This window comes from Mauremys reevesii, linkage group 5 (genome assembly GCF_016161935.1).
Source record: "Mauremys reevesii isolate NIE-2019 linkage group 5, ASM1616193v1, whole genome shotgun sequence".
NCBI classification, from domain to species: domain Eukaryota; kingdom Metazoa; phylum Chordata; order Testudines; family Geoemydidae; genus Mauremys; species Mauremys reevesii.
In genome coordinates this window covers 27884913-27912398 of record NC_052627.1, presented here as the reverse complement: position 1 = coordinate 27912398, position 27486 = coordinate 27884913, and the positions used below count along the sequence as shown (strand labels likewise).

Sequence of the window (27486 nt, the reverse complement as noted above, 5' to 3'; positions counted from 1 at the left end):
TATCTTTAGTCCTTTGCCTTTGTTCAGCAAATAGAGAGATGTAGACTTGTTTCTTGTTACTGGGCTGAATTCTGCCCTTCAATCCCCTGGAAACATCAGTTAAGTGAATAATGATGCATGGATGTAAGCGAGTGGAGAATTTGACCTAGAAGCACTTTCACAGTTGGCTGTTTGATCCTGAGCTTCTGATGCCAGGTGGGACTTCAAAGAAGAGCATGATGTTCAATATCAAGATGTGTGTCCTTTATTTCTTGAATGAGTTTCTGTTAAATTACTAACCATGGAGAAAGGTGCAGCATAAGTGCAAGACAGTTAAGCAAAGTATACCTGTGTTTAGCCCCAAAAAACCCTCCTAAAAACAATAGGCAATATAGAGTTATAGTAAGGGTGGTTCTATACTAACGGGAGTGTGTACACTGTAGCATTTTAAGTGTAGACAAGCCTTGAGATATTTTAAAGTGGAGACAAGGCATATATTTCTGGTATATCAGCCTATAATTATGTGGCCTTCTTAGCTAGCAATTGGAAAAAGCCATCAAAAAGACATGCTATTAGCCAGCGTGGTTTCTTCTGAGTACCTTAGGGCATTTCTAGATGAGTTTATACTTAGACAGTCTTACTGTGTAGTCAATCGGGGCTCTGCAGTGTTGGGTTTTTTATGTTTGGTGGTTTGCATTATTTTATATATTGTGAAATTATATGTATTATTTTAAAACTCTGCCATCTCTGCTTGGTTTCTTTTGAGGCAGGTGTTTATGGTCTCCAGTGAGAAGCCTTTGGTTAAAAAATAAAGTAGTAAATAAAGGGAAATTCTTGCCTCCTTGTCAGCTTTCTTAAAACTTTATTGCTAATATTACATTCCTGTTCCATAAGAGGGGCAAAATAGTTGTGGTACTGTAATAATGAACTTTCCCAATGTATACTGAGTTGTCCTAAGAGTATGGGAAAATATTCCAAAGTATGCCAGCTGTGAAAGGATGTATAGCATTTCCAAATCATTGCAAAGCAGCATACTTTGATGTTTTAAAATTGCTTCTTAATATTTGTTTTTTGCTGTCCTGACAGTGAAGCTTTTTGAATTTTTAAGTAACATAGAAATGCATTCTGTGCCTTCAGTATATCCCACTAATGCAGAAAGTGCAACCTCGTTTCTTTTTATCAGTAGAGAAAAGTGCTGTTCTCAGAAGATATTTTTGCTATGTGGGGTCTTTAACATGTTTTATGTACAAAGCTCACTACAATGTTTCCTGTTGTGCTTTTTCCTAGAATGGTTTCACTCCTTTATACATGGCAGCTCAAGAGAACCACATTGACGTGGTAAAATATCTGCTGGAAAATGGAGCCAACCAGAGCACTGCTACTGAGGTAAAGCATATACTCCTTTTTCTACAGACTGTCTCATATTTTCCTTTCCCTCATGACCCAGATGGTTTCAGAATGAGCATGATTTTCAAACCGAATATTTCCAAAGTTTGTGCCAGATCGTGCCACTGTGATCTGTGTGTGAATTTTTCTCTTTCCGTGTGGGTGTGAGAGATGGGGAAGGGGGAGAATCAGTTGTCTTCACAGTGCAGCTTCTTCCTCCCCATGCTTGGAACCATGAAAAACCCTCTTTGAGTCTAGGCGTGAAATTATGGCCCAATTGAAGTCAATAGAAAAATTCCCTCTGACTTCCCTGGGGCCAGAATTTCACCCTACAATCTATGTGTGGGTGATGCAGTGTATTGTCCTCCCACCAGCCCCCTGGGGAATATGCAGAAAAGTTAATTAGCCATTGAGGGGATGTTCCTACAGCAGCATCTAGGAGAGGAAGACATGGCAGCTGGACTTCATTGGAGCTGCACTGCCAGAGCGCTAGTTTGAAGAGTGCAGAATGCAGAAGTACAAGATTTTTGGTGAAACCTTGTGCCTCAGGCATATTCTGTGAGATGCTCACTGTCTTCACCTAGGCAAAAATGCCATGTATGCATGCCCTACCCTAACAACCACATGGTGTGATCTGAGGAAGAGTCAGCAAGGGGAACTTTGCAAACTTTTCCTTCCACTGTCCCATGTAGTGGGTTTTTCAGTGATCTGGAACCTTGATTCAGTCTCTTTCTGAGCTAGAGCAAAATGTGTGGAACATTTTGTGTGTTCCATAACCTGGACTATGAGGAACATGTCTTAAAATATATATATTTAAAGCATAAGACACAGCAAGTCTTGTGTTGACAAAGAATAGTATTGCACCTCAGCTGTCATATCCTGCCTCTCAGAGCCAGTCCTCTTTGTGTTAGGAGTCTCCTGAGTTCACATGTTCCCATCTTGGGTTTTTATGGGTTCTCACAAAATGAAACTGAGAAAAACAAACAAATATACAGAAAAGAAACACTATGAGAGAGATTCTCTCCTGTGATTTAGTTCTGCTCAGGGAAGAATAGTGGGAATGGGCCTCAGTGAGCCGATCAGGGTTCTCTGATTCTGAGGTTTGTGCCTGGCTTGTTGAAATAGTAAATGTTTCCAGGTGTGATTAATATAACTGGGAAACCAGTTCTATCCTAATGAGGATACAAACTCACCAAGTAGCATGCTGCTTCATCTTCCATCAATACATATTTGCCTACAGATCACAAGTATGAGTACACAAAAGTTTGATACTCAAGGCCAGGTTCTGAGCTCAATGAAAGGGATGTAAATCTGGAGTAACTCCACTGACTTCAGTACAGTCACTGCAGATTGACACCAGTGCAACTGAGATCAGAATCTTGCGCTAAGAATATAGAAATTGGACCATAGGACCATTCACTTCTTTCCCCAGAATTTTAGGCAATGAGCAAAACTGACATAAATCAAACTTTGTATTCACCCTATTTCCCATTGTTCTCTTGCTACCAAATACTGCTTTCCTCTGTCTCAGAAAACTAAGTGGATAGCTGTTGTTCTGTAAAGCCTGTCAACTTTATTACTGTTCTCTTCATATATAACTATTGTGCAGTGTGAAACAATAAAAGGAAACCTTCCTCTCCCCCCATTTTCATTCCTCTTCTAACCCATTCCTTCTTTTGTGTGCACTTGTTACTTTTCTTCCAGTCAGTATGGAAACTCACCCACTGTGGGTTACCTTGGCCAATGAACTGATTTGGAATAGTGTTGCTATAGCCAAACAGCTGCCTTACTATTCCTTCATTCAGTAGATACTGTATCACTTGACGATGGCTCCTAAAATTATCCTTTCTGTGACTTGCATTGATTGAGATCGTGTTACCATTGCCGCTTTTCTGAAATATGAAATCCTGTGCAATTGCCAGGCAACTTGGCAGAAACAATGTTTCTAAATCTCAACAGGGTTTTGGGACTCTCAAGATCTAAGCCTCCCTAAAAGTTCTTAATGACCAGCTTTCAGTCCTCCACAGAACTGCTTTGCATTTTTTGTGGTCAGGTGTGCTGTAAATTACTTTAGGGGATCTGGAGGCCAGTACAGTTACAGTTAATCTACAGATGGGCCTGATCTCAAGCGGTGGATTGAAATATCCCTGGAATTCATAGATAGGTTTGGATCCAGGGTTCTATATCTGACTGTCTTCTGCATTCTAAACTTGGCAAAGGCCAATTTCATTTTCTGGGGTTTGGAAGGTGAAGTCATGCTCAGTTCAACCCCTGGAAGGGTTCCCAAGATAGTAGTTCCAGCAGAGAAGGCTAGTCCACCCAGGGAGTGGACTGTGCTCCCACCTGCTCCCACATGTGTGTTGATTCTTGCTGGTTACCACCAATGGGAAAAAACTAGAGCTGTCAATTAATCACAGTTAACTCCCACGATTAACTCAAAATTAATCGTGATTAATCACACTGTTAAACAATAGAATACCAATTAAATTTTATCAAATATTTTTGGATTATTTTTTTTACATTTTCAAATATATTGATTTCTATTACAACACAGAATACCAAGTGTACAGTTCTCATTTTATATAATTATTTTTATTACAAATATTTGCAGTGTAAAAATGATAAAATAGTATTTTTCAATTCACCAAGTAGTGTAGTGCAATCTCTTTATCATGAAAGTGTAACTTACAAATGTTAACAGGGGTGGCAGGTTTGTAGAAATTTTGGTGGTGCCCAGAATCTTCCCCCCCCCAAACTCCGCCCCCACCTGCCTAAGGCTCTGGGAGGGAGTTTGGGTGGAGGAGGAGGTCTGGGGCATAGGCCCTGGGCTGGGGCTGGCAATTGGGGTGCAGGCTCTGGGACAGAGTTTGGGTGCAGAAGAGGTGAGAGGTTGGGCTCTGGAAAGGAGTTTGGGTGGGAGGAGGGGGTCTGAAGTGCAGGCTCTGGGATGGAGTTTGGGTGCTGGATGCAGGCTCCAGGCTGGGGCAGGGGGTCGGAGTGCAGGACGGGGTGCGGAGGGAGAGGGTGCAGGCTGTGGGAGGTAGTTTGGGTGCAGGAGGGGGTGAGGGCTGTGGGGTGGGGCTAGGGGTGAGGGGTTTGAGGTGTGGGAGGGGTCAGGGCTGGGCAGAGGTTTGGGGTGTGGAGAAGTGAGTGCTCTGGCTAGGGGTGCAGGCTCTGGGGTGGGGCAGGGCTGGGGATGAGTTTGGGGTTCAGGCAGGCTGCCCGGGACTGGGGCCAGGGAGGAGGACTCCCCCCAGCCCTCTCCCCGCTGGCAGCAGTGAGCTCTGGGGGAGAGGCCACCCTCTCCCCCCTGGCAGCACACTCACCCCGCACCACTGTCACTGCACGTGCTCCTAGGGCCCCTCTCAGGTCCAGGAAGCCCCCTCACCTCCCCTGTGGTGGGTGCCGGGGTGGGGGGCTGCCATCACGTGTGGCCTCCTCCCCTGCTGCTGTAGCCTCACTGGGGGTCGGGGATGGGGCTGCCCCTTGCCCAGCATGTGGGAGGAGCAGTGACTGTAGTGACTGACACCAGACTGTGTCCCCCCTAATCCAGGATTTGCTCTCAAGTTTCCAGAGGGAGAAGGCTCTTGTGCAAAGCCATCTCACTACCAAATGTAGTCCCAATCTTATTCTGGTTCAGCTGTTTCTTCAGCTGTTCTCCCATTTTAATTCCCAGTACAGAATGTAGTCTCTTGAGAATAAGCAGCTATAACAGTGTAGCTGTTTCAAAGTCTACTCATAATTTTACACAAAAGGGAGTGAAAGGTATTAGATTAGTGAGGTGCATGCCTGGTTTGGTGAGTCTGGGCAACACCTCAAATATCTGAACAGGTTCAGGTCTTTACTGCCTCTGACGTTCCCCTTTCTCACTATTCCATCTTTTTCCCGGCTCCCAAGCCAACCAAATTCTTCTCTTTCCTAACCCCATTACTCTGTTTCTCCCAAATCTATCAGTCTGCTTCCTTCTCTCTTTCTGATTGTAAATACAGTAACTCCTCACTTAAAGTCATACCAGTTAACTTTGTTCCATTGTTATGTTGCTGATCAATTAGAGAACATGCTCGTTTAAGGTTGTGCTATACTCCTTTATAACTTTGTTTGGCAGCCACCTGCTTTGTCCACTGTTTGCAGAAAGAGCAGCCCATTGGAGCTAGCTGCTGGGGGCTTGGAACCAGGGTGAATCAGCAGCCCCCCTATCAGCTCCCCTAAGTTATCTGTGCGGCAGCCACCCAGCAGGCTTTCAATTGCCAGGCAGTTCAGCTGTCCCTCCCCCACCATTGCCCTGTGCTGTTCCTCTCCTCTGCCTTGGAGCTGCTCCCAGGAGCCTCCTGCTTGCTGTGGAGAGAGAGGGGGAGGGGAGAGGGGTGCTAATGTCAGGGTGTCCCCCTTCCCCTGCCCCCATCTCCATAGAGCGGGGGGGGGGTGATGGGGACATGACAGGGCTCAGGACAGAGGGAGCTTGCTGGCAGCAGCTGCTCTCTCAACTTGCTGATCTACTTAAAAGGGCAGTGTACTTAGAGTGGGCTCAGCATGCTTAAAGGGGCAATGTGCGTCTCTCTTTCGCACACAAGGTGTATGTCTCTGTCTCTCTCTGCCATGCTGTCTCCCCTCCATCCATTGTATTGTGTGAGGCTACATTAACAACAATCTGTTAACCCTTGAGGGCTGAGCCGAGTGCTAATTCATCATTTAGCAGTAAGGCATTCCCTGGGAAATATCCCATTCTCTTCCTCCACCACCTCAACCAAGCTTCACAATCATTGTTGCTGTGTACAGTATTAAATTGTTTGTTTAAAACTTATACTGTGTATATTTGTGTGTGTGTATATATATAATATATATTGTCTGGCAAAAAAAATTTCCCTGGAACCTAACCCCTCCATTCTTATGGAGAAATTAGATTTGCTTAACATTGTTTTTCTTAAAGTAGCATTTTTCAGGAACATAACTACAACATTAAGCGAGGAGTTACTGTAACTGAACCTTCTCACCTGGTCATGGTAACTTCCTGTTCTCCATGCCTTTCCCAATGCTTCTGTTTTCAGTTAATCCTTGTCTGTGTTCCTTCCTATCGCTTCATCCATCATGACCCAAATCACGGATTTTCAAAATTACTCCACATTAGCCTAAGTCTGTACCCATTGATGTAATGGAAGTTTCCTCATTGAGGACAATGAAGTTTTACCACTGAAGTCAATGGGAGCAAAGTCTGGCCAAGACTGGACACTTTTGAAAATTATATTTTACCAGGTTAGAAAAGAAACATAAAGTTCCACACTCTGCTGGATACCCCTTCCCCTATCTCTGCTTGCTTATATAATGAAGCCAAATTATTTCCACTTGGAGGAATGACTGCAGCTGCAATATTTGTAATAGTCAGACTTGATTATGTTTAAGCATTAGCAGAACAGGACACATTTTGGTGACTGAACATTTTAAATTAAAACTAGAAATGTACTCAAAAGAAAAAAAAGATTTATTTCTGAAATTTTGTTTCCAGAAAGAACTACTATTGTGATGCTTTGCTGCTTAGGATCAGAGTCAATAAATGACATCCAGCTATCTGACTGAATCACACAAGCAGCATGTAACTTGGGAGAATTAGAAGGAACAACAATAAATGTATCTGGAGATGAGAAAACCTGAGACACTCTCTCTAAAAATGGTATATTGTGAGGTATAGTGTAAGATGCACCTAAGAGGGGCTCTCCATCTTATTCATGCCAATGCCAACAACGGACCATTTGTTCTTGCAAGTATCTCTCCAGAATCATTTGATGCACGATGCTTTTAAATATGGTGAGCATTAAAGGAGATACCATAGGAGTCAATGCAATGGCTTATATGGAATGTACTTGACATTGGAAAAGGACCAGTTTGAAGTGACTAAGTGCACGTCACAGGTGTTTGAAGACATGTTAGAGATAAAGTTTGTGACTCCTGTGCCATTGACAATTGCTGGCCATTATGTTGGGGGTCACAACCCACAGGCTGAAGTTGACTGCTGTATACATTTAACATGTGCCTGTGTGTGTACAGTACTTATGGGATTGTTGATATATGCCCTTCTCCTTATGGAGTATATTTTGTTTTCCACTCTATCAGGATGGCTTCACCCCGCTAGCTGTTGCACTACAGCAGGGACACAATCAGGCAGTGGCCATCCTCCTGGAGAATGACACCAAGGGGAAAGTGAGACTGCCAGCTTTGCACATCGCTGCCAGGAAAGATGATACAAAATCAGCAGCACTGCTGCTCCAAAATGACCACAATGCTGATGTTCAGTCCAAGGTAAAAAGGCTTTGTTTTGGAGGCCTGGGGTAGTCACATGACTGGGTGCCTCTGGGAAAGGGACATTCATTCCATAATTTTAAAATAAGAATTAAAAGTAACTTCTGTGGTAAATAAGTTGCTAAAACCAGTATCACCAATAAAACATCTGCTTTTGCAGTATATAGGTGCAGGACACAATAAATACGGGCTGTGTACTTTTTGACACATCATGTAAATCCTTTTAAAATCTGTTCTCTTTCATTATTTATGATCAAGAAGAAACAAGAATGGAAGCAGAATTACTGAGTTCTTTCAATTAAATAGGATACTGGTTTGTGGCCCATGTGTGCATGGATTGTATTTAATGTTTAATGTTTGTTTGAGTGGCTTTTCCCATAACAACAACATAACTCATTTCAACAAGCAACTTGGTTTTCCTTTTCCTGGATGATCTGTAATATTTTTCCTCTTTTTTTCCAAACCGTGCTGCATCAGATGATGGTGAATAGAACAACTGAGGTACCGAGATCAACAAATATTTTAATTAACTTTTTCTGCTAATTAGTGGTTACTGCTCTTCCTTATGCTACCATATTTCTTTTCTATATTATTTAGCACTAAAAGTGAAACTTAAGGACCTTTTTTAAATACCTGCCAGTGACAATATCTGTAAAGCAGCAACTTTTTTTTTTGTTCTGCCTTTGTCTTGTAATTTCCTCCAGCTTGTGAGTGTCATTGTCTTGAGGTAAATTAGAGATGTCACATGTGGTCAAAAAGAGTTAAGGGCTAGAGATGGGGGTAGATGGATGGATACATTTTTTAACTCAGTAAAATTAATTATGCAAAAGCATTCATTAGTCAAAACTAAATGAAAACTATCGGAGTGTCAGGCTAATCCAAAATCCTGGCAAAAGTTAAATGCCAAGACAATAAAGATTCTGTCTTTGGTTATATGCATGCCACCCCATTAACTGTAGTGAGATTGCATAGGTGTAACTTGGCCCAAAGTGTTTTGAATCTGTTTAAAAAAATGTAAACCCATTAAGGGGATAAATTCCTCATGCACCAAAAAGTGAAATACAATAGTTAATTAACCTGTCACATGTATGCATTTTCAACGTATCAAAGCCAAACATTTAATACATAAAATAGTGCCCTCCAAGAAGAATATTTGTTCAAATCATATTTTTATTTGGAGTAAGCAGTAGAATGGGACAAATTGTTTTAACAGAATGTTCAGAAATCCATGTGGGTATATTCTTGCATAATCAAAACTTAGGCACAGCAGGCACCATCATGTGTTTCATGTTAATTCTGGAAGTACCAACCCTGAAAGCAGTACTGTCGGGCATGATGTGTCTGCCACACCAACTGCCTATAACTCAGATATCAACCCTAAAAGTATCACCAACCTTGAGGGGAAGGGATTGTTTTCAAGATTCAAATAATTAAGTAGTGTTTTCAAATGCCTTTGTTTAGTCAGTTGGGAGTTTTGCGAGGTGGAGGAGATGGATTTTGGATGCATGTGTGTGCAAAAGTGTCTTGAGTTGTTAGGTATTTTCTTGGTAGCCTAACTCTATCAACAAGGTCATGAATTAAATAGTGTTTGATTCTACTTAGACCCTTTTCAGAGTGGTAGCCATGTTAGCCTGTATCAGCAAAAACAACGAGGAGTCCTTGTGGCACCTTAGAGACTAACAAATTTCGTGGGCTAAAACACACTTCATCAGATGCAGACCCTTTTAATCTTGGGGCTGACATTGAAGTAAATGGAATGAGATTAAAATAATAGGAGGAGTGCTTTTGGGAACAAAGTCTTTTGGGAAAAAAGTTGTTTCAAATATGTAACATCTGAATATGGTTTGCTAATGGACGAACAGTTTACTATGCTGATCCCGATTCTAAAAAAATGGAATCTGATTTAGAATACAGTATGTTCAGAAACAGAAAACATTTCACTGTTCCTTCCATAATTGATGCAGTGTTGTAAGGACATAATATATGCAACATTAAGGCCTTTCAGAGGAGATCTTAAAAGAACAAGATTTGATCCGCTTCTTGTGAACATTAAAGATTCCCTGGAACTTTTTATAAAACTAGAAGTTTGTTATTATCAGTATTTCAAATAAATTATCTCATCTTACACTGTTGTGCAGCATTCTGTACTCTGGCAGAAGTAGTAGTCACACTCTAGCCCACTACACGGTGGCTACACTTTAGTGGTGTGTTTGTTTTTCGGTCACTATACTGTTCGGGACGTGCTTTGGGATCCCTCAGGACACAGGGTTTAATATACATATAGAACATTGTGGTCATTAAACTCTACTGTCTAATAAGTAAAGTATTTTGACACGCCTTGAAGATACGTTCAATACAATATGAACATGTGTTGCTTTCCCATACAAAAAAAGGCATTCTCATGCTGAAATTTGCCCTTCTAAGAGAAGATCAGCAAAGTAAGAACCCAACAACAAAACAGGACAGGCTGAAAGCTGTGCTTCAGTGTTGTGGAAAGGAGGAGAAAAACACTTGTTTGAATGTTTTCTCTGACAGGGTCTGACCAGCTCTTTCTGGTTAGCAGCATAGATTCACGAGGAATAGCAAATAACACAAATGACCAAGAACTGAATGGAAAAGAAGAGCTTTTTGTAATCCACAGTAGGGAAAAACTGCATTCATTCTCTGTTCAAGACCCTATGTTATATTGTAGGTGTGCGAGTTTAGAGTAACATAACACATTTGTTTGCCGAAAGCTATTAAAATCAGAAGCTCTCTGGGGACGCTGATCATATAGAATTGAAGAAATGTGTTCCCTAACTAGGACTGTTTCCTTTTGTAGAGCGGCTTCACACCTTTGCACATAGCTGCACACTATGGAAATGTCAATGTGGCGACACTTCTGCTCAACCGAGGAGCTGCAGTGGACTTCACAGCCAGGGTATGGACGAATCCTTTTTTCTTCTTCGATGGGACAGTCAGTAGATGTGGGAGTGTATCTTTGCTTAAAATTCCTAATCAAAAGCAGAGTGGAAAGTGAAGTGCTGAGGAAATTTCAGAATGTACCTAAAGATATTTTTTTACATAAATGTCTAAAGAGTGCTTCAAGGCAACTCAGCACATTCCTTGTGAGCTTAGAAGCAAACAAATAGTTATTCCCAATTAGAAAGTAAAAGGGCCCCTTGAGGATGTCCAGAATGCAAACACTCATGTGTCACCTCATTTAAGGGTCTTTGCCACAGTCAGGCATGCTATAAAAACAAGTATTATTCATTGGCTTTGCCCTGTCTCCTTAGTTTTTAAGATTTACCAGAATAAGTTTATTTACCTTTCCAGAATATTATTATATGTGAACATATCAATACATTAACATATATTGTGAATATATAAAACAGAATAAAGGTACCGATTAACTGAAAGCCATCTTTGCATGAAAAACCGCAACCTTAGGACTAGCTAATACAGTCCATTTACTATTCTATGTCACTTAACAACTAATTAACATGTGCATTACTATAGCTATCTCCACTGGATTAGGAATTTTTTTGTTTCGTTTTTCATTGCCAGAGCCTTGTTGAATTGCTTTATGAGGAATGTCTTTCAGAAGGATTTCATGTTCATGCTGATACTATTATTCTCACTAATGTACACTCTTATTTTCTCTGAGAGTTTCCCACCTGATGTGCCGCCAAGGGCATCCTTGCTGAAAATGAAATATTAAACACCATCTTCCAGCCTAATTAGGGCCTGTTTTTTGACACTGACTTCTGTTATTCTAATGAGCTTCCTTTGTATCTGAACCACCATGTTGTGTGTATGTTGCAGTGATTTAAATACATAAGTGTGCTGTGAATATTGACTAATTTGGGGTCTGATATATGTTTTGTCTTACAGTGTGATTGTGATGTTTGGTGTTTTGGCGAATGTGCTTCTTTGTTACTTAAGAGTAAATCAAGATACATGTCTATAAGAAAACCCAAACACCAGAAGATCAGTATCTTAAATGACATGTGCACCTAGCTCTGATGCTCAAAAACATGCTTGTTTATCTTCTATACTGTATTGATGTTCCTCTTTTTGTGATCCAAACGCAAAGGCATCACCATTATACACTTTCAAGTCCATCATGCTCTTTGTTTGTTCTTTTCATGGTGTAGAATGGAATCACCCCACTGCATGTGGCTTCCAAAAGGGGAAACACAAACATGGTGAAGCTTTTGTTGGATCGTGGAGGGCAGATCGATGCCAAAACCAGGGTGAGTGTTTCTATCCCTGAATATCATGTTATCACTTCTTGGGTTTTTTTAGCTGGAGGCTTGGAATGTCAACATTCATAGATAGGCAAACTCAGCTTCAGAGATTGCCTCTTTCCCTTCTGAAAGTGAGACTTTAGATGCAGCTATTACATATCACATGAGAGAAAATGCTCAGCTGAACACAATCCCAAAATAGTGAACATTCTTGCCTCACAAATAACCCTGAGCCATTTTTGATATCGTGGGTCAGATTTTCAAAGGCAACTCCATAAAACTATTCCATGCAGCTATTTGCACATGTAGAATCTTACATCTGTGTTTATAGGGAGACAAGATAGGTGAGGTCATATTTTTTATTGGACCAGTTTCTGTTGGTGAGGGGGTTCAAGCCTTCAAATAACTCTCCAAGCTTATCAGAAGCAAGTTCCCCACAGATCAGGGCACATCAACTCAGAGTGGCACCAGACCCTGCCAAAACAACAGATGCAAAACCTGCAGACATCTCTCCACTGCTACAATGATCAACACCCCCACAACACACCTTTCAAGATCCAGAGGTCCTACACATACCTATCACAATGTGTGGTGTACTTCATCCAGTGCACTAAATGCCCCAGTAGCAACTATGTGGGTGAAACTAGACAATCACTACCCTCGCGAATGAGCTCACACTGAAAAATGATAAGACGTGGGTAAACACTTTTCACAAAGCAGTCACTTTATATCTGACCTATCAGTCCTCATCCTCAAAGGAAACCTGCACAACACTTTCAAAAGAAGAGCCTGGGAGCTTAAATTCATAGAGGTATACGCTAAAAATCACAGCTTGAACAGGGACACTGGATTTATGGATTATTACAACAATTTATAACTCATTAACAACCCCTGCCCTCAGCTGCCTCAGAAAACAGCCGTTGTGGGACCACTACACTTCTCTTTCTGTTCGAGTGGGCAAGGGGTAGGTGGGCAAGGCTGAGAAATGGTTTGAAGTATTGGCTCAGCTCGCAACACGCTAGCCAGCAGAGCTGAGTCAGCACCGGAGAAGCAAATAATTTATTGTTGGTCTGTACCAGCAGCAGGTTGCTTCCCCACAGAGTATGGAGGAATCACAGAGATAACTGTCTCTCTAAATCACAATTTCCTTCCTGATCCACTCCTATGGCTTAACTCTGCCCCTTTGTTGATTGGAGTTACCTATTTTGAGATCTAACATACTTATGTACCAGCTTCTGAGTGTATGATGGGATTTTTTTTTTAATTGAATTTTTTGAATGACCTCTGAAGATGTTCCTCCTTGTGCTAACTGATCACTTCTTTCTCACACAAGTCGCTCCTTGAAAAATTGACCTGTTCTTAAAGAGCTGTTCATTTTTAAGCCTTGATCCACTTAGTTATTAATCTCAGCCATGCCCACAATTAAAAACTGGTTCAAGCTGCAATGTTAATACACGGCTCTAGGTTTTGAAACAACAGCTGTTAAGGTGTTTGAATTTGAGTTTTTGGTTTGGGCTGTTATAAATATAGGGGATATTTGCATTCAGTTCCAGGGTTGGATTTCCAATACCATTTGAAAGTTTAGAGGATGTTTGGAGACCGGTATTTGATTTGGGTCTATCTCACCAATAGTGTGATAGCACTGGAAGGTCTGAGAAAGTGGCAGTGACAGTTCATTTCAAAACCTGTATAGTCCTAATCATCTTTCTTGCTTTTTAGCATGTAGTGCACACAATAAACAGCTCTTGAGATTGACTCAACCCTTCTGCTTCACTTTGCCTATTAATTAATTAAATCAGCTTTTTATTGCTTCATATGCTACAAAGGCTGTAGAGATGATCTCTTAATTGAATTAATTGTATGATTGTATGATTAGTATTTGATTTGTGATTCTGTAGGGAAGAGAAAATCATCTCTGTTTTTTTACTACACCTCATATGGGAAAATGCTGCCTTTCACAGAGGGCCAGATTCTCCAAAAGTAGTGGCTAAAATACATGCGTACAATATACAAATGAAGGCACAAACAGCTAACTGTGCACCGTACACAAGATATTGATGTACATTCACAAGTTGGGCAATTGCGTGCAGATGGCCCATTTCGTGCATGCAATTATAGTTTTGAATTAAAGGTACAGACCCCTGGACATTTTGTGTTCAAAATTTAAGCATCTGTTTTGGAAAAGTTGGCCCAAAATAGATGTAAAAAGAAACATATGATTCTCTTTGAGAGTTATATCTCATATTTTGTGGACTCAAAGTACAGTTCCACCAGCCGGATCAAAGCATAGTTCTAAACCAACGGCTGTCAAACTTTTTTACTGATGACCCCTTTCACATAGCAAGCCTCTGAGTGCGACCTCCCCCACCATACATTAAAAACACTTGTTTATATATTTAACACCATTATAAATGCTGGAGGCAAAGTGGGGCTTGGGGTGAAGGCTGACAGCTTGCGACCGCCCATGTAATAACCTCGCAACCCTCTGAGGGGTCCTGACCCTCAGTTTGAGAACGTCTGTTCTAAACCGAACTAGAGGAACAGGACCACATACTGTTTGTATCAAAAGATCTAATTTTAGGAGACCACCCATTGTCTCCGTTTATCACCCCTCATCAGGTGGTAGATTAGCTCAAAGCTGCCAGCTGTCAGAGACAAGGATGGAATCTGAAAAATATCACCAAGTACACACATTCTGACCTGCGCAGACTCAGCAGCTTCTTGCTTTAATAGTCTACATTCTCTCTGCTAAAAGACTGTGTGCACTTGACAGTGTGGGAGATTCCAGAGCTTTGATTTTGTCTGTTGATGTCTCGCTGTGATGATGTCCTCATGCCAGCATTATATATAGTCTTGGTGTCTTTTTTTCTTTTTCCTTTGCTTTGTCCGCATGCCTTGTGCTTTGCTATGGCTGTGAGTGTGTAGGGTAATGAAGAGGTAGGTAGTGTCTCGCATGCCATGCATACATGTGTTTTGCATTTTAAAGGAAAGACTTCTACCTTCTACTTGGTACTAACACACTTGTCTGTCCATACTTTCCTTTCTATTTCCCCTGGGGAAAGCTTCTTTCTCCAGCAATGCAGGGTAAAAATGGGAAGCAACAGAATGAAATACATTAGGATGTTTATTCTGTGTTCTGAATGCTCTGACCTTTATACTTGAGTTCTTTATCACATTAGAACCAGCACTTTGGCCCAGGAAGTATTCACTGATGTCATTCTTTTTATTTTTGACCCTCTTCACTATGTGGCATTTGGTGATGCATACATCAGGACAATGAAGGTTTAGTTTAATGTATTTTAAATGAGTCTTAAGAACTCTATACGCTGTGCAACAGACACATTATAATTGTTTCATTAGAGCTTTTTATGTTTGGAAATGTTTTCTAGGATTGATCCCTCTGGGAGTTTTTTCACCTTCTGTCTTAAATAAATGGACAAACCCTAGTTCTCAAAAAAATAGTAAATTATGGTTGCACACTCACAGCTCTATAGTTAAAGTTGCCCTGGCATTTCTATTTAAAGCCAGGATTAAATCTCTTAGTTTTGTATGGCTAGGGTGACCAGACAGAAAGTGTGAAAAATCGGGATGGGGTGGGGAATAGGTGCCTATATAAGACAAAGCCCCAAATATCGCGACTGTTCCTATAAAATCAGGACACCTGGTCACCCTATGTATGGCTAATATAATGTGTCCTATCCAAGCTTAAAGCACTTATTCCTAGAGTTTAGAACCATCTGAGAATTTGCAAGTAAATCTTCTGGTTACGTGGATGAGTTATAATTAAGATTAAGATTTTGGCATGGGGGTGGAAGGGTTATTAAAAATCACAGGCAGGACATGGGCAATAAACCGTAAATCATGGAAGCTGGAGCCCTGCCGTGTGAGGCTGGCAGCTGGAGCCCGCCGGCTGGGGCTGAAGCAGAAATCTCAGAGGACTGTTAAAGTCATGGAATCTGTAACCTCTGTGACCAAATTGTATCCTTAGTTATACTCATTTAAAAACAATCCCTTTTTGAAATTTATAGTGAATCTTGCCATTTTCCAGACCTCTTTAGCAAATAAATTATTTAAAAAATGTGATTTGGATACTTAACCCACTTACAGATAATTCCAAAATCTAAAATATAGCCTACTTGCAAAGCTTACTAACAGGAATATTTTTGTTAATTAACATCATTAGTCATAAGCAGTTCTCTTTAGATCATGATGTTTGTCATGAGATTTGGTATCTAAAGTTTTAGACGATAAAACTTCTTATCATAAAAATTGTATGACTAAAACATTACAAGGCAGAATATATTCTCTAAAACCTTACATGAATAATGGGTGCAATGACATCAAATTGTCACCTAACATTTTAGATGACAAAGTTTTAGATAACAAAACTTATGACTTCTAAAATATCATATAATGAAAAGATCTAATGATATATGAATATTGGTTTCAGAAATGATTGTACAGATGGTGGGTTATCTTGGTTCTGATGGGCACATGATGATTGTCTAAAAGTCCACGGCAATTCAAATTTATGATTAAAAGGGGGTCATGTGATCTGGGAGGGTAAGGGAAGAATCAGGTGGCAACTCTTAATTCCAGTTTTGTTATAAAAAGACTTTGTAACCTTTCCATCAATGACTGTTTACAGGGGAAATAATCCTAGCCTTAAAAAGGGGGCAATACTTGGCATATCAGAAAAGAGATTTCTATTGAAATGCATTTCTCTGATATAAAAGAATAGTGACATTGGAGATATGCAAATGATATATTTACTACAGTGACATGTCACTGTACTGTTAGTAAAGAGACTGGTAAGACTGATTAGAGTTGAGTGGGAAATGCCTGCCCCATACTGAATAGTTTTAAGAGTTCAACATTTTTTCCTATCTGAAACTGTGATGAAAAGTCAAAATCTTAAAAATTTTCATGAACCTAAAAAACAATTGTTTTCAATTTAGGTCACCAAAACATTTTGTTTTGATAATTTTGAAATGGTTTGTTTTGATTTTGACCTTTTAAAAAACTCTTAAAAGTCTAATTATCTTAAATGTCTAAATTAAGTCATTTCAAATAGGAAAACAATTTTTTTTGAAATGTTGATACAAAACATTTCAACAATTTCTAAACTTTTTTTTCCTCAGCTTTTTTTCCAAATCAGGAAATTTGTGAAATCCAACTCTGGTTCATGAAAGGCTCTACTGGTGATATTTTTTGGAGAATGGGTGTTTGTATAGTTTTCACTGTTATTTCAGTGTTCTTTAATGAAAATGTGGGGTGGGGAAGGAACACCAGGAACGTGGGGTTTTGTTGGCCTTTTGTTTCTCTCTCTGTACTTTATTTACCTTTTCATACAATGTTATTCACACATCTTTGACATCTGATGGTGTTCCCTTATTCATGCTACATGATATCAGTATTCTCATGAAGATGGATGAGCAAATTCTCCCGTAATAACTCTGATCAAATGTTAGCCCAATTACTTTAGCTTCAGTTGCAGGCTCATTTGGGTAGGGACAGTATTCTCCTGTGTGAGTAAACAGTACCTAGCACAGTGTGGACACAACCAGAATACAAATAAATAGTAATAATCCCACTTCATCTGAACTGAATCCAAAACCTTCAATATTGGATTAGTCTCATTAAACAAATTCATCCCAACAAAGGCTCTCTGTCCTTGACACTGAAGCTGTGGCGCTCATCAACAGTGACCAGGGCCAGCTCTAGGCACCAGCGTTCTAAACATGTGCTTGGGGCGGCACTTTTCAAGAGGCGGCACTCCAGCCTTTTTTTTTGGCTTGGGATGGCAAAAAACCTGGAGCCAGCCCTGACAGTGACAGTCTTTTTACTGAGCCATGTCACCTTCTTCGTTTACATTTTCTGTGCTCCGGAGAGTCACCTTTGTGTAACAGAGAGGCTAGCACAGCTTCTGGGACTTAGTATCAAAGATAGCAGGGATTGGAAGCCTGTTATGATGGAGAATAAGAATGATACCACGGGATTCCATATCTAGATATGGGGCGGAAGGTAGAAGTGATGCCAGTAGTAGACTGAGAGGAATGAGGGGAAATTTAAATGAGGGGAAAAAATTGCTGTAACCCATCTGAGGTGGAGGGAGATCATGGAAAGGAAAAGAGTCTGAGATGGAGCTGGGAAAATTGACAGGCTGGTCACAGAGAGCTATGAGACTGCGAGGAGAGGAGGAGTAAGGAAGGATCCACAAGCTGAAGAAAACATCGTGAAAGGAATAACATTTCATTTCATAAGCATAGAGCAGGGGTAGGCAACCTATGGCATGTGTGCCGAAGGCGGCACGTGAGCTGATTTTCAGTGGCACTCGCACTGCCCGGGTCCTGGCCGCCAGTCTGGGGGGCTCTGTGTTTTTATTTAATTTTAAATGAAGTTTCTTAAAACTTTAAAAAAACTTATTTACTTTACATACAACAATAGTTTGGTTATATATTATAGACTTATAGAATGATCTTCAAAAAATGTTAAAATATATTACTGGCACACGAAACCTTTAAATTAGAGTAAATAAATGAAGACTTGGCACACCAGTTCTGAAAGGTTGTCGACCCCTGGCATAGAGCATCCTGATAGATCAGAAAAGGGTTTCCAACATAGCAAGATTATAATGGGTTTCTTATAATAAAACCATTGTGATGGGATCTCCCAATATAATCTCAGAAAACAGTAAAAACTCAGAAAACAGTAACAGCACTAACTCATTGAGTGGCTGCTGCCATTTTAAAAACAGTGACAAATGATGTTCTTTCTTTCTTTCTTTCTTTCTTTCTTTCTTTCTTTCTTTCTTTCTTTCTTTCTTTCTCCAAAAACCTTCTTAGTGTATCTAAATAATATTTTGAAAAAAGAAAAGAAAAAATATATGTAGGCTGACATAGCTAGTGACTACATATAACATAAATAATACTTTAATATAATTCTACAATTATTTAAGTATAATATATTGTGTCATATTGGTTGGGCAAACCCAGTTAAGATTTTTTTCTTGATCTTTTAGATTTGTGTTTTGAAGAGCATACATGGTCGATTACATTAGAGTGTATTTAATTACAACAAGGGAATGAAGGCTTAAAGCTAGAGGCTGAAGTTACACTGACTGTTTTTAATGAGATGAGGACTGGCAGTAATAAATAAAATAAGTGGTTTGCAGCCAGAAAAGATAAAGTTTAAGCAAATTAAGATGTCCCACACAAAGGGGACATAAATGACAATGAAAAATATGTAATAAAACTTTCAAAGAACAGAGTAATCTGTTTAATGCAAAGTAAATTTAGGAGAAATTTGAATTATTTATTTCACAGTGCTGAGTTAAATCTGTTGCAGAATTAATAATAAATGAAAATATGGTGTCTGGTGCCTTATAAATAGCTGCACCTAATATTTACTCTACAAATCTGGATTAGCACTTAATTTTAATACTGCAAGAGATGGGCTGATAAATAAAAGAGGACCTATACAAATGTACTAAAGTGGAACTCTTGAGACTCAGTGCTCTTGAAGCATAGTACATTTTTGCTATTGTTTGTTAGATTGTATTTTAGCATAGAATCTGTATAATGGGCCTAATCCTGTGAGGTGCAGAGTGTGTTGAACTCCCATTGGATTAAAAAAAAAAGAGTGCTCAGCAATTTGCAGTATTGAGCTTACTATGCATCTTCATAAATACTAATAGTTTAGTTGATTTCCAAAATTATTTAAATTGGTAAGATGTTTTGGAATACCCATAATATGGTGGGTTTTTTTTTAAATTACCGTGTTCAAATGTATTGCTTTCCCTTATCTGGCAAGGAAAATGCATAAAGAGTTCCTGATGCTTTATATACAATTATAAAAAAAAAAATCTGGGTTAGATCTTTAGCTAGTGTAAATCAGTGTAGTTCATTGAACCAGCTTGATTTACGGCTACAGAAAGCATGACCCTTTGTTGTAATATAAGTCTACTTATCCACCACAGGTTTTTGGTATTTTCCTTCCCTCTTTTTTACTATTGTAGACATTTGTGTGAGAGCCTGATCTTTCTGTTAGGAGGAGTTCATCTATCCTTCCTGCTTCTGTCTCATTTGGAGTTTGATTGGCAAGATGTTGAGTGTCTCCTAGAATGCTGAGATCTTAGAAGCTGAAGGCATTCAACACCTAGCAAGATTGTGCCCTTCAAGTCACAGACCTGAATTTTCAAAGGGATCTTCTAAATTTTGCCAAATTTCCATATGCAAACCTTTTGTTTCAGGCAAAAAATTGACATTGAATGTAAGTGCCTGCCATATGCAACATGCAAATGTGAGTTCTACCAGGTGCTAATGAGAGTTTTGCAGGTGCAATTTAGAAGACTCCTGTGATAATTTGACCTATAATGTTCACATAATATCGTCAGCACTTCATATATAAATGTGCTCTACCTCTTTTAACAAAATGGTCCTTTGCCTCCCCTCCCCGATTCCCTGCTTGAATGCTTTGTAGTGACAATTTCTTATTTCCAGTCTTGCTGTTGCATTGTAGTAGAGTATTTTAATAACTATGGTATGACAGAATAATTTGTCATAGCGAGCCTGCAGTGAAAAGCTAATGCAAATGATTCATAATTCATTTACAGGTTAAAGAATGGGCAGCAATATCAGCGAGAGGGGGCGGGTGCTCTCTGAAGTTCATTTTCACTTTAGACAGCCAATTAAAAGGGAATGGAGAAATTCTGAATTTTTTTAGCTTTTATACTGATGTGATCGAACTTGATGTCATTTCTGAAAGTAAACTGTCCTTTTCACTTGGTTACAAAAGGTCCACAAATAGAATATGGGACTGATAGAACAAATAGCTCATGGATGTTAAAACATTTATGTATGTTACTCAGTTACTCTCATGAGAACAATATATACAATAGGCCTTAAATTCATCATAACATACATTACTGGGTGATGAGATGAGTATGGATCCTTTAATAGAGACAGATGCACTGTATTTCTTCACTTCTGTTAACTGTTTTATGGGAGCTTTTTTGCTGCTGGAGTACCTGCTGGCTTTGTTTGAAAGCCATGATGTTTCAACCAAGACACAGTGTGTCAAAATTACATGCTTAGTCTTTGGGGCAGCACCTGCCTGTATTTTCCCAATGTAACAGGTACACTATATAGTGGTAGAATGATTAAGAAAGATATAACAGGTAAACTCCCGCAGTACATTTTAGAGCAGGGGTCGGCAGCCTTTCAGAAATGGTGTGTCAAGTCTTCATTTATTCACTCTAATTTAAGGTTTCGCGTGCCAGTAATACATTTTAACGTTTTTAGAAGGTCTCTTTCTATAAGTCTATAGTATATAACTAAACTATTGTTGTATGTAAAGTAAATAATGTTTTTAAAATGTTTAAGAAGCTTCATTTAAAATTAAATTAAAATGCAGAGCCCCCCGGACCAGTATCCAGGACCCGGGCAGTGTGAGTGCCACTGAAAATCAGCTCATGTGCTGCCTTTGGCACACATGCCATAGGTTGCCTACCCCTGTTTTAGAGTGTTCAGAACCACTGTAACTTGCTACATGGTGCTAGAGCATATTTATATGTTATAGACTATAGTGTCTATTTTAATCACAATCTTCTTCTTGGTTAGAAGTTCCTGAAATAAACAAGACAGTTCACTTACACTGTGGTTGTGTTGGTTTGTCCTAATTGCACTATATACTAGTTCCTCTAGTGCAATGTGCTTTTCCCAGTTCAGTTCTCCTCACTTTTGAACAAAACATAAATAAAAATATGGTTATTTTTTAAAAATAATAAAATATCGATTTAAAAAATCCACATGCAGTTTTCCCTCTGCAAGAGGAAGAAAGAATTGAGGAAAAAGCCACAAAGGATGAATTCTAGTTACATTGCTTAATGCATATGGGAGGCACTCAGATACTACAGTGATGAGAGCAGTATAAGAAACAGAACAGGATAGGATAGAGATACAAAGCTTTTCTTTGTAATTTTTTCCCCATGGGGTTAGATCCTGGATAAAAGACACAAAGGGATTTTTTTTAACGCTCAGATTAGTTCCTATTTTTCTTTTCACTAAAATTGAACCTTTTTAGCTATGGAATTGAGCACCATTTTGTGAGCATATCTACAAATTATTCATCTCTTTGGTTTGAGTTGCTCTCCATTTCTTCACTCAGGGGATTTGTCTTGTTTTCTTGAAGGCTTCACACCAATCATTACCTTTGTTTTGCTATTTTTCAAACTAGAACAATAGCGAAGACGGTAAGCAAGCAATCACCCATTCTGATTAAAAGATAGAGCGCAAAAAGACAGATCTGGGAGAGCAATAACAAATAAACACCTTTCTCCTAAATCCCTCAGGGATTTATTTTCACTTCAGTACTGCTAATGGGAGTTAGATGTGTAAATCCCCGTGACGCTGAGATAAGGATATATCTCAGTATATGCAGCTGCAAAATTGATTTAGGATACACTAGAATTTCAGAGCAATAAAAACCCAGCTAACCCAGTTATGCTGCATTCCTTTGTAAGGATACAATTTTGTGAGATGCTGAGCACCCACAAAATCCATTTAAAGAATTGATCCTGCACCTATTGAAATTAATGGCAAAGCTTCCATTGACTTTAATGGTGCAGGATCAGTACCTTAATTGGTGGGAGTTGAGGCACACTTAGCACTTCATGGTATCTGGAAAAATCTCTGGTAGCTAGCAGCTAAATATTAGAGCAAGATTTCAGCTCCTGACTCCAGCTAAACTCTACAAGTCACTCTTTCAAAAAAAGCTGTTCTGTCTTCTGTGATATTTAAAATTGAGGGCTGGGAGAAACAAAATAATTTTAAAGTATGTTCCAGAATCCACCACTGCCCCCATCAGGTTATAACTGGAATAATAAGGTGCAATGGTTTACCATACATTTACTCCTGGGGGAATTCTGCGGGGCTGCATGCCCACAGAAAATGCCCTCCCCCCACAGAATTCCTGTAGAAAATGGCAGGGAAGCAAAAGGAAGCTGCATGGGGGTACAGGTGGGGATGAGGATGGGTGCAGTTCTAGGGGGATTGCCCCCTAACAGAGGTGAGGCATGAGGGGCACATAGGGTTACGTGCCATTGCCCCCCCCCCCATTTCTGCAAGCACAGAGCTGCCCAGCTGAAGGAGGTTGTGTCTCAGCTCCCCTGACTCTGCAGTTGAACACCATCTCCTGGGTCCTAGTGCCAGTCGTGTTCCCCTTCTGTGTACTGGGAGCCTTCCAGTTTTCTGTGCAACAGTGAGTGCTTGCAGTGGGGCCGTGTAAGAGGGGGTGGGGGAAATGAGGGAAGGGAGAGTGGGGGAAAGAGGCAGTGGGGAAGGAAGGGGGGTGGTAGAGGAATGTGGGGGGGAGGGGGATGGGATGGGGAAGAAAAGGGGCTAGGGGAAGTGGGAGCCTGGCACGCGATGTTCCCTCAGCAGCAGCTGGGGCTCCCCCATTAAGCAAGCCCATTGAACCCTCACACTGACAAGCCCCACCCCCTACACCTAGACCCTCTCAATGAGTTCCCCACCCCACTGAGCCCTAACCAGCTGTACCTGGAATCCTAGCCCATCAAGCCCCACTCCCCCAGCACCTGGACCCCCCACATCCAATCTCCCTGCTGATCCCCATCTCCCCCACCTATACCCCCTCTGCTGAGCTCCAACCACCTTCACCTGCGTCTCCTGGAGAGTCCCATTGCCCCTGCACCTGGAAACCCCACAGCAAGCCCCTGTGCATCCAGATCTCCCACTGAGCCGCCCACCCCCAGAGTGTCCCGCACAGAAACCTCTAACTCCACACCTCTGCGCTGGGCTGAACCTGCCACCCAAACCTGTTGTGCCTGGCACAGAGGGCCAGGCAGGGCCCCAGGGTGTTTCTGGGCAGGCCCGGCCCTTACACCAGGGTCGGGTGCAGCCTCACTGCCGAGTCCCTGTATCGGTGGGAGGCGTGGGCATCAGGATGCTCTCCAACCTCAGTGCAGCCAGTGGGCTTCCATACTGGAGCCTCCACTGTTATTTGACAAATAAAATTTGCAGAATTTTAAAATATTGTGCGCAGAATTTGTTGATGTTTTGGTGCAGAGTTCCCTCAGAAGTAAATATATCAAACAAGTCAATTGGTGTCACAGTGGTGTTTTCTATTACTTTAAATTCAAAGAAAACATCTCAGTTACACATCTGTACTGAACAGGCATTGAGTGCTCATCTGAGTGCATATATGGTGATACAGCATTGCACTTTAAGGTTAAAATTCTCTATATTTGGGTTTCTTTTTATATCTTATGTGATTTTCTTTTTTTCTGTCATTCAGCACTGATATTTTATTCCCTTTTTTATCATTCCCCCTTGCATTTGCTATCTCTTTCGCTCTGAGGGAAGGACCAGACAGTAGCAGCATTATCTAGAATGCACTTTCCTTTCTAAGTGTTTCATTGACCCATCTTTCTCTAACTGCTTTGTTCAGTGACTGAGCAGCGTGAGCACATGTTTTGGGACAGGATGGTCTTCTGCAATGGAGAGAAAATTTCAGAGACGGTGCTGTCACAGCAAGTTTAGCAAAAGATTATTAGATCTTGCTTGTCGTTGAGCCTTGGAAGGAAGAGTCTTTTCTCTGTTGGTTTCTCTCCTCCACTCAAATTCTTTCCTTTCCTCCTGCTTGTTAGAAATTTTCTGGCATGGACATTTACTATTTCATCTCTGTATCAAAAGCAATTGAAGCACTGTGGTGGATTAGCTGAGTATCCTTCGGCCATCACACAGTATTCAGAGAGAGGAAGCACAATTTCAAAGCCATGAGGAGAGTGAGGGAGGGAAGGAGATGCATGCATGCAATCTCTTCTTTGATAATGGGTTTGCACACATAATGTGTTTCCTCTCCACCATTCTCAAAGTGTAACCTCAGAATGTCCTTCACTGATACAAGGGTGAGCTGGGGGTAAAGCTTAATTCTACTAAGTCAGTTTCATTTAGACATTAATAAAAGGGACAGCTTTTGCTGGAGGTTTGCAAGATTTGCAGGTGCTCAGCACTCAGTCAGTATCAGGAACTTGTGGGCTAGATTTCTGAATGTTTGTTCCATAGAGAGCAGTAAGATGAGCAGTCTGGATATATGCTTAACACTTTCCTTTTGCTTAAAGGATGGACTGACTCCACTCCACTGTGCCGCACGAAGCGGGCATGACCAGGTTGTAGAGCTCCTCCTGGAACGGGGTGCTCCACTGCTTGCAAGGACCAAGGTGAGTATTTCATTCACAGAACAAATTAATATCAGTGACAACCCTTCAAAGCAATTACTAGGTACGCTGGAAGGGTGAGGAGGAATATAGGGACGTGTCAGTAACCCCACTGGAAATGCTTTAGACTGAATAAGTATTTTGGATAGAGTAATCCAAAAGTAAGGATTTTCTCTTGAAAATAGACTTGAACCTTCCACATAAGGAGAATTGGCATACATGAACAAAATCACTCCATTTTCTCTTCGGAGACAGGTTACATGTGTGATATAGACAGTACTTTTTCAGGACAAGTGGCCTGTTCTCATCCCATACCACAGGAATTAACTAACGTGGTTTCATGGAATCATAGAAGCTAGAGATGGGAAAGATGGGTTATGTATCCCATCTCTTTGGTCAGTGTAAGATCATTCCCTCTATATTTTCTGATCTTTTATCTACTTTTGTTGTATCCCATGGAGCTGTTCTCACTTCCTTTAGTAGACTAAACAATTCCAGAGTATTCCCATTAATGAATAAATATATAACCACCATTTTTTAAAAAAAATTGTGTAATTAAGGTAAAGCCATTTAATATAAAAGCTTTCTTTGTTTTTCCCTTTAATCAAATTCTCTCTGCCAATCAGCGGATACATTTCTCATCCTACATACTGCATCAAAGGCAGATGAAAACAGGTGTTGGGCAGCCATACTTATTAAATGATGTGAAGTATCTGAATAGAAATGGAGAATGTCACTTTGTCTTTGTGTTCTTAAGAGATTGATATGGTCATAACAGATTGCATCCTAAATATGTTAAGCACTTTGCTGACATAGAGTTAAACAAAGTCTCCTCGCCAAAGAGTTGTCTAAAATTAAAGTATTAAAATTAATTACCATTAATGTTCCTTAGTTGCAGTTCAGTTAACTACTAACTAATACTAACAGTAATTGAACACTAATTGAACTAGTAACTTATACTAGTTACTAGTACAATTAGTATTCAATTACTGTTAGAAAAATTTTGACCAGCTCTAATGACCACCTTTGAAAAGCAGGTCACTTCTTTTAGGTGCCTACGTGTGGATTTAGGAGACTAATTGTAGACACCTAAGTTTGAAGATATCAGTCTTGTGATCTGTTTTAAATCGATAAGTCTTGGCTATTTTACATTTAAAAATAGCTTCTTTCATTGCTCTCAGTCTGTGGGCTGTGCCATGGACATATTCGCAGTGTGTAACTTTGTATCCCTGTGAGCATCCCGTGTGGGCAGGTTATGCAATGGGTGTCTATATAGAAGCTGGGAGGGGGTGTGCAAAGGAATCCTTATGGCTGCACTGGTTCCTTTCCAGGGCCGGCTCCAGCGTTTTTGCTGCCCCAAGCGGTGGGGGAAAAAAAAAAGCCGTGATCTGCGGCACTTCGGCGGCAGCTTTACCGCAGCCGCTTTGTTCTTCGGCGGAGGGTCCTTCCCTCCGAGAGGGACTGAGGCACCCGCCACCAAATTGCAGCCAAAGAGCCGGACGTGCTGCCCCTTTCCCTTGGCCACCCCAAGCACCTGTTTGGTGCGCTGGTGCCTGGAGCCGGCCCTGTTCCTTTGGCTGGTGTGCTCTTCGTCTGCTAGAAAGAATGGCTGGGGATACATGCAGTGCTAATAAAATAGTAAATATAAATAAATATTAAATAATAAGTGTCTTTGTGACTCCACTGCACCTCTCCCAAAATCTCTCTTGCACTGAGAAGCAGGGGGCCCCCAATGGAGCCAATGTCTGTGGCACAAAAAAAGTCCACACTTTGATTGCTGGAATCCCGGATTTTGAACATATATGTTCCACTGTGTCATGGCCCCCGATTATGATGAGGGATTGGCAGGAGCTGGTCCAGGGTCTTCTACCGATCATTCGGGCAATTGGTCTGAAGCATAGCCACAGGTGTGGCATGAAAGATCTGTACAGCGAATGGATCCTACATGTTAAATACTTCAGTGATGATCAGAGGGCTCCATTCTCCCATCATCAATACACAATTCCCTTCACCCTTTTGGTATTGACAGGGATTGGGACTCTCTTCAGGAAAAGTAGAGGGCAAAGAAGCAACCAATTCAAGAAGATATTTTGTAGCCTTTCAATTATATTTTAATTAAATAGTAACTTTGAACCATCTGAACTGAGACATTCTCTTCTTCCCCGCTGCCAAATCATACGTGACCTGTAAAATGAAACCTGTGTTAAAGACAGCTTCCCTTCCCCCTGGCCCCATTGGAGCTGTTCCAGATTGGAGACAGACAGATGAATGAAAAATAGAAATAAGTCACTTTGCTTTAGTTCCTTCCCACAAACTTCAATATTTTATCACTTTTTCTCTTATTTTAAAATGACATATATAATG

The 27486-nt window shown here is 40.5% G+C and overlaps 1 protein-coding gene across 49 annotated transcripts in view; it reads left to right on the top strand.

Moving 5' to 3' along the window:
* ANK2 (ankyrin 2) overlaps positions 1–27486 on the top strand; it is a 561730-nt gene that overhangs the window by 399071 nt on the left and 135173 nt on the right. For 39 of the 49 annotated variants that reach the window (XM_039542463.1, XM_039542469.1, XM_039542481.1 and 36 more), the window contains 6 exons: positions 1267–1365; positions 7471–7656; positions 8134–8157; positions 10478–10576; positions 11793–11891; positions 25027–25125. In XM_039542463.1, the coding sequence (XP_039398397.1) occupies positions 1267–1365; positions 7471–7656; positions 8134–8157; positions 10478–10576; positions 11793–11891; positions 25027–25125 (606 nt within the window). The remainder of the gene's footprint in view (positions 1–1266; positions 1366–7470; positions 7657–8133; positions 8158–10477; positions 10577–11792; positions 11892–25026; positions 25126–27486) is intronic. The other 10 variants (XM_039542508.1, XM_039542507.1, XM_039542505.1 and 7 more) reach the window with 1 other exon arrangement.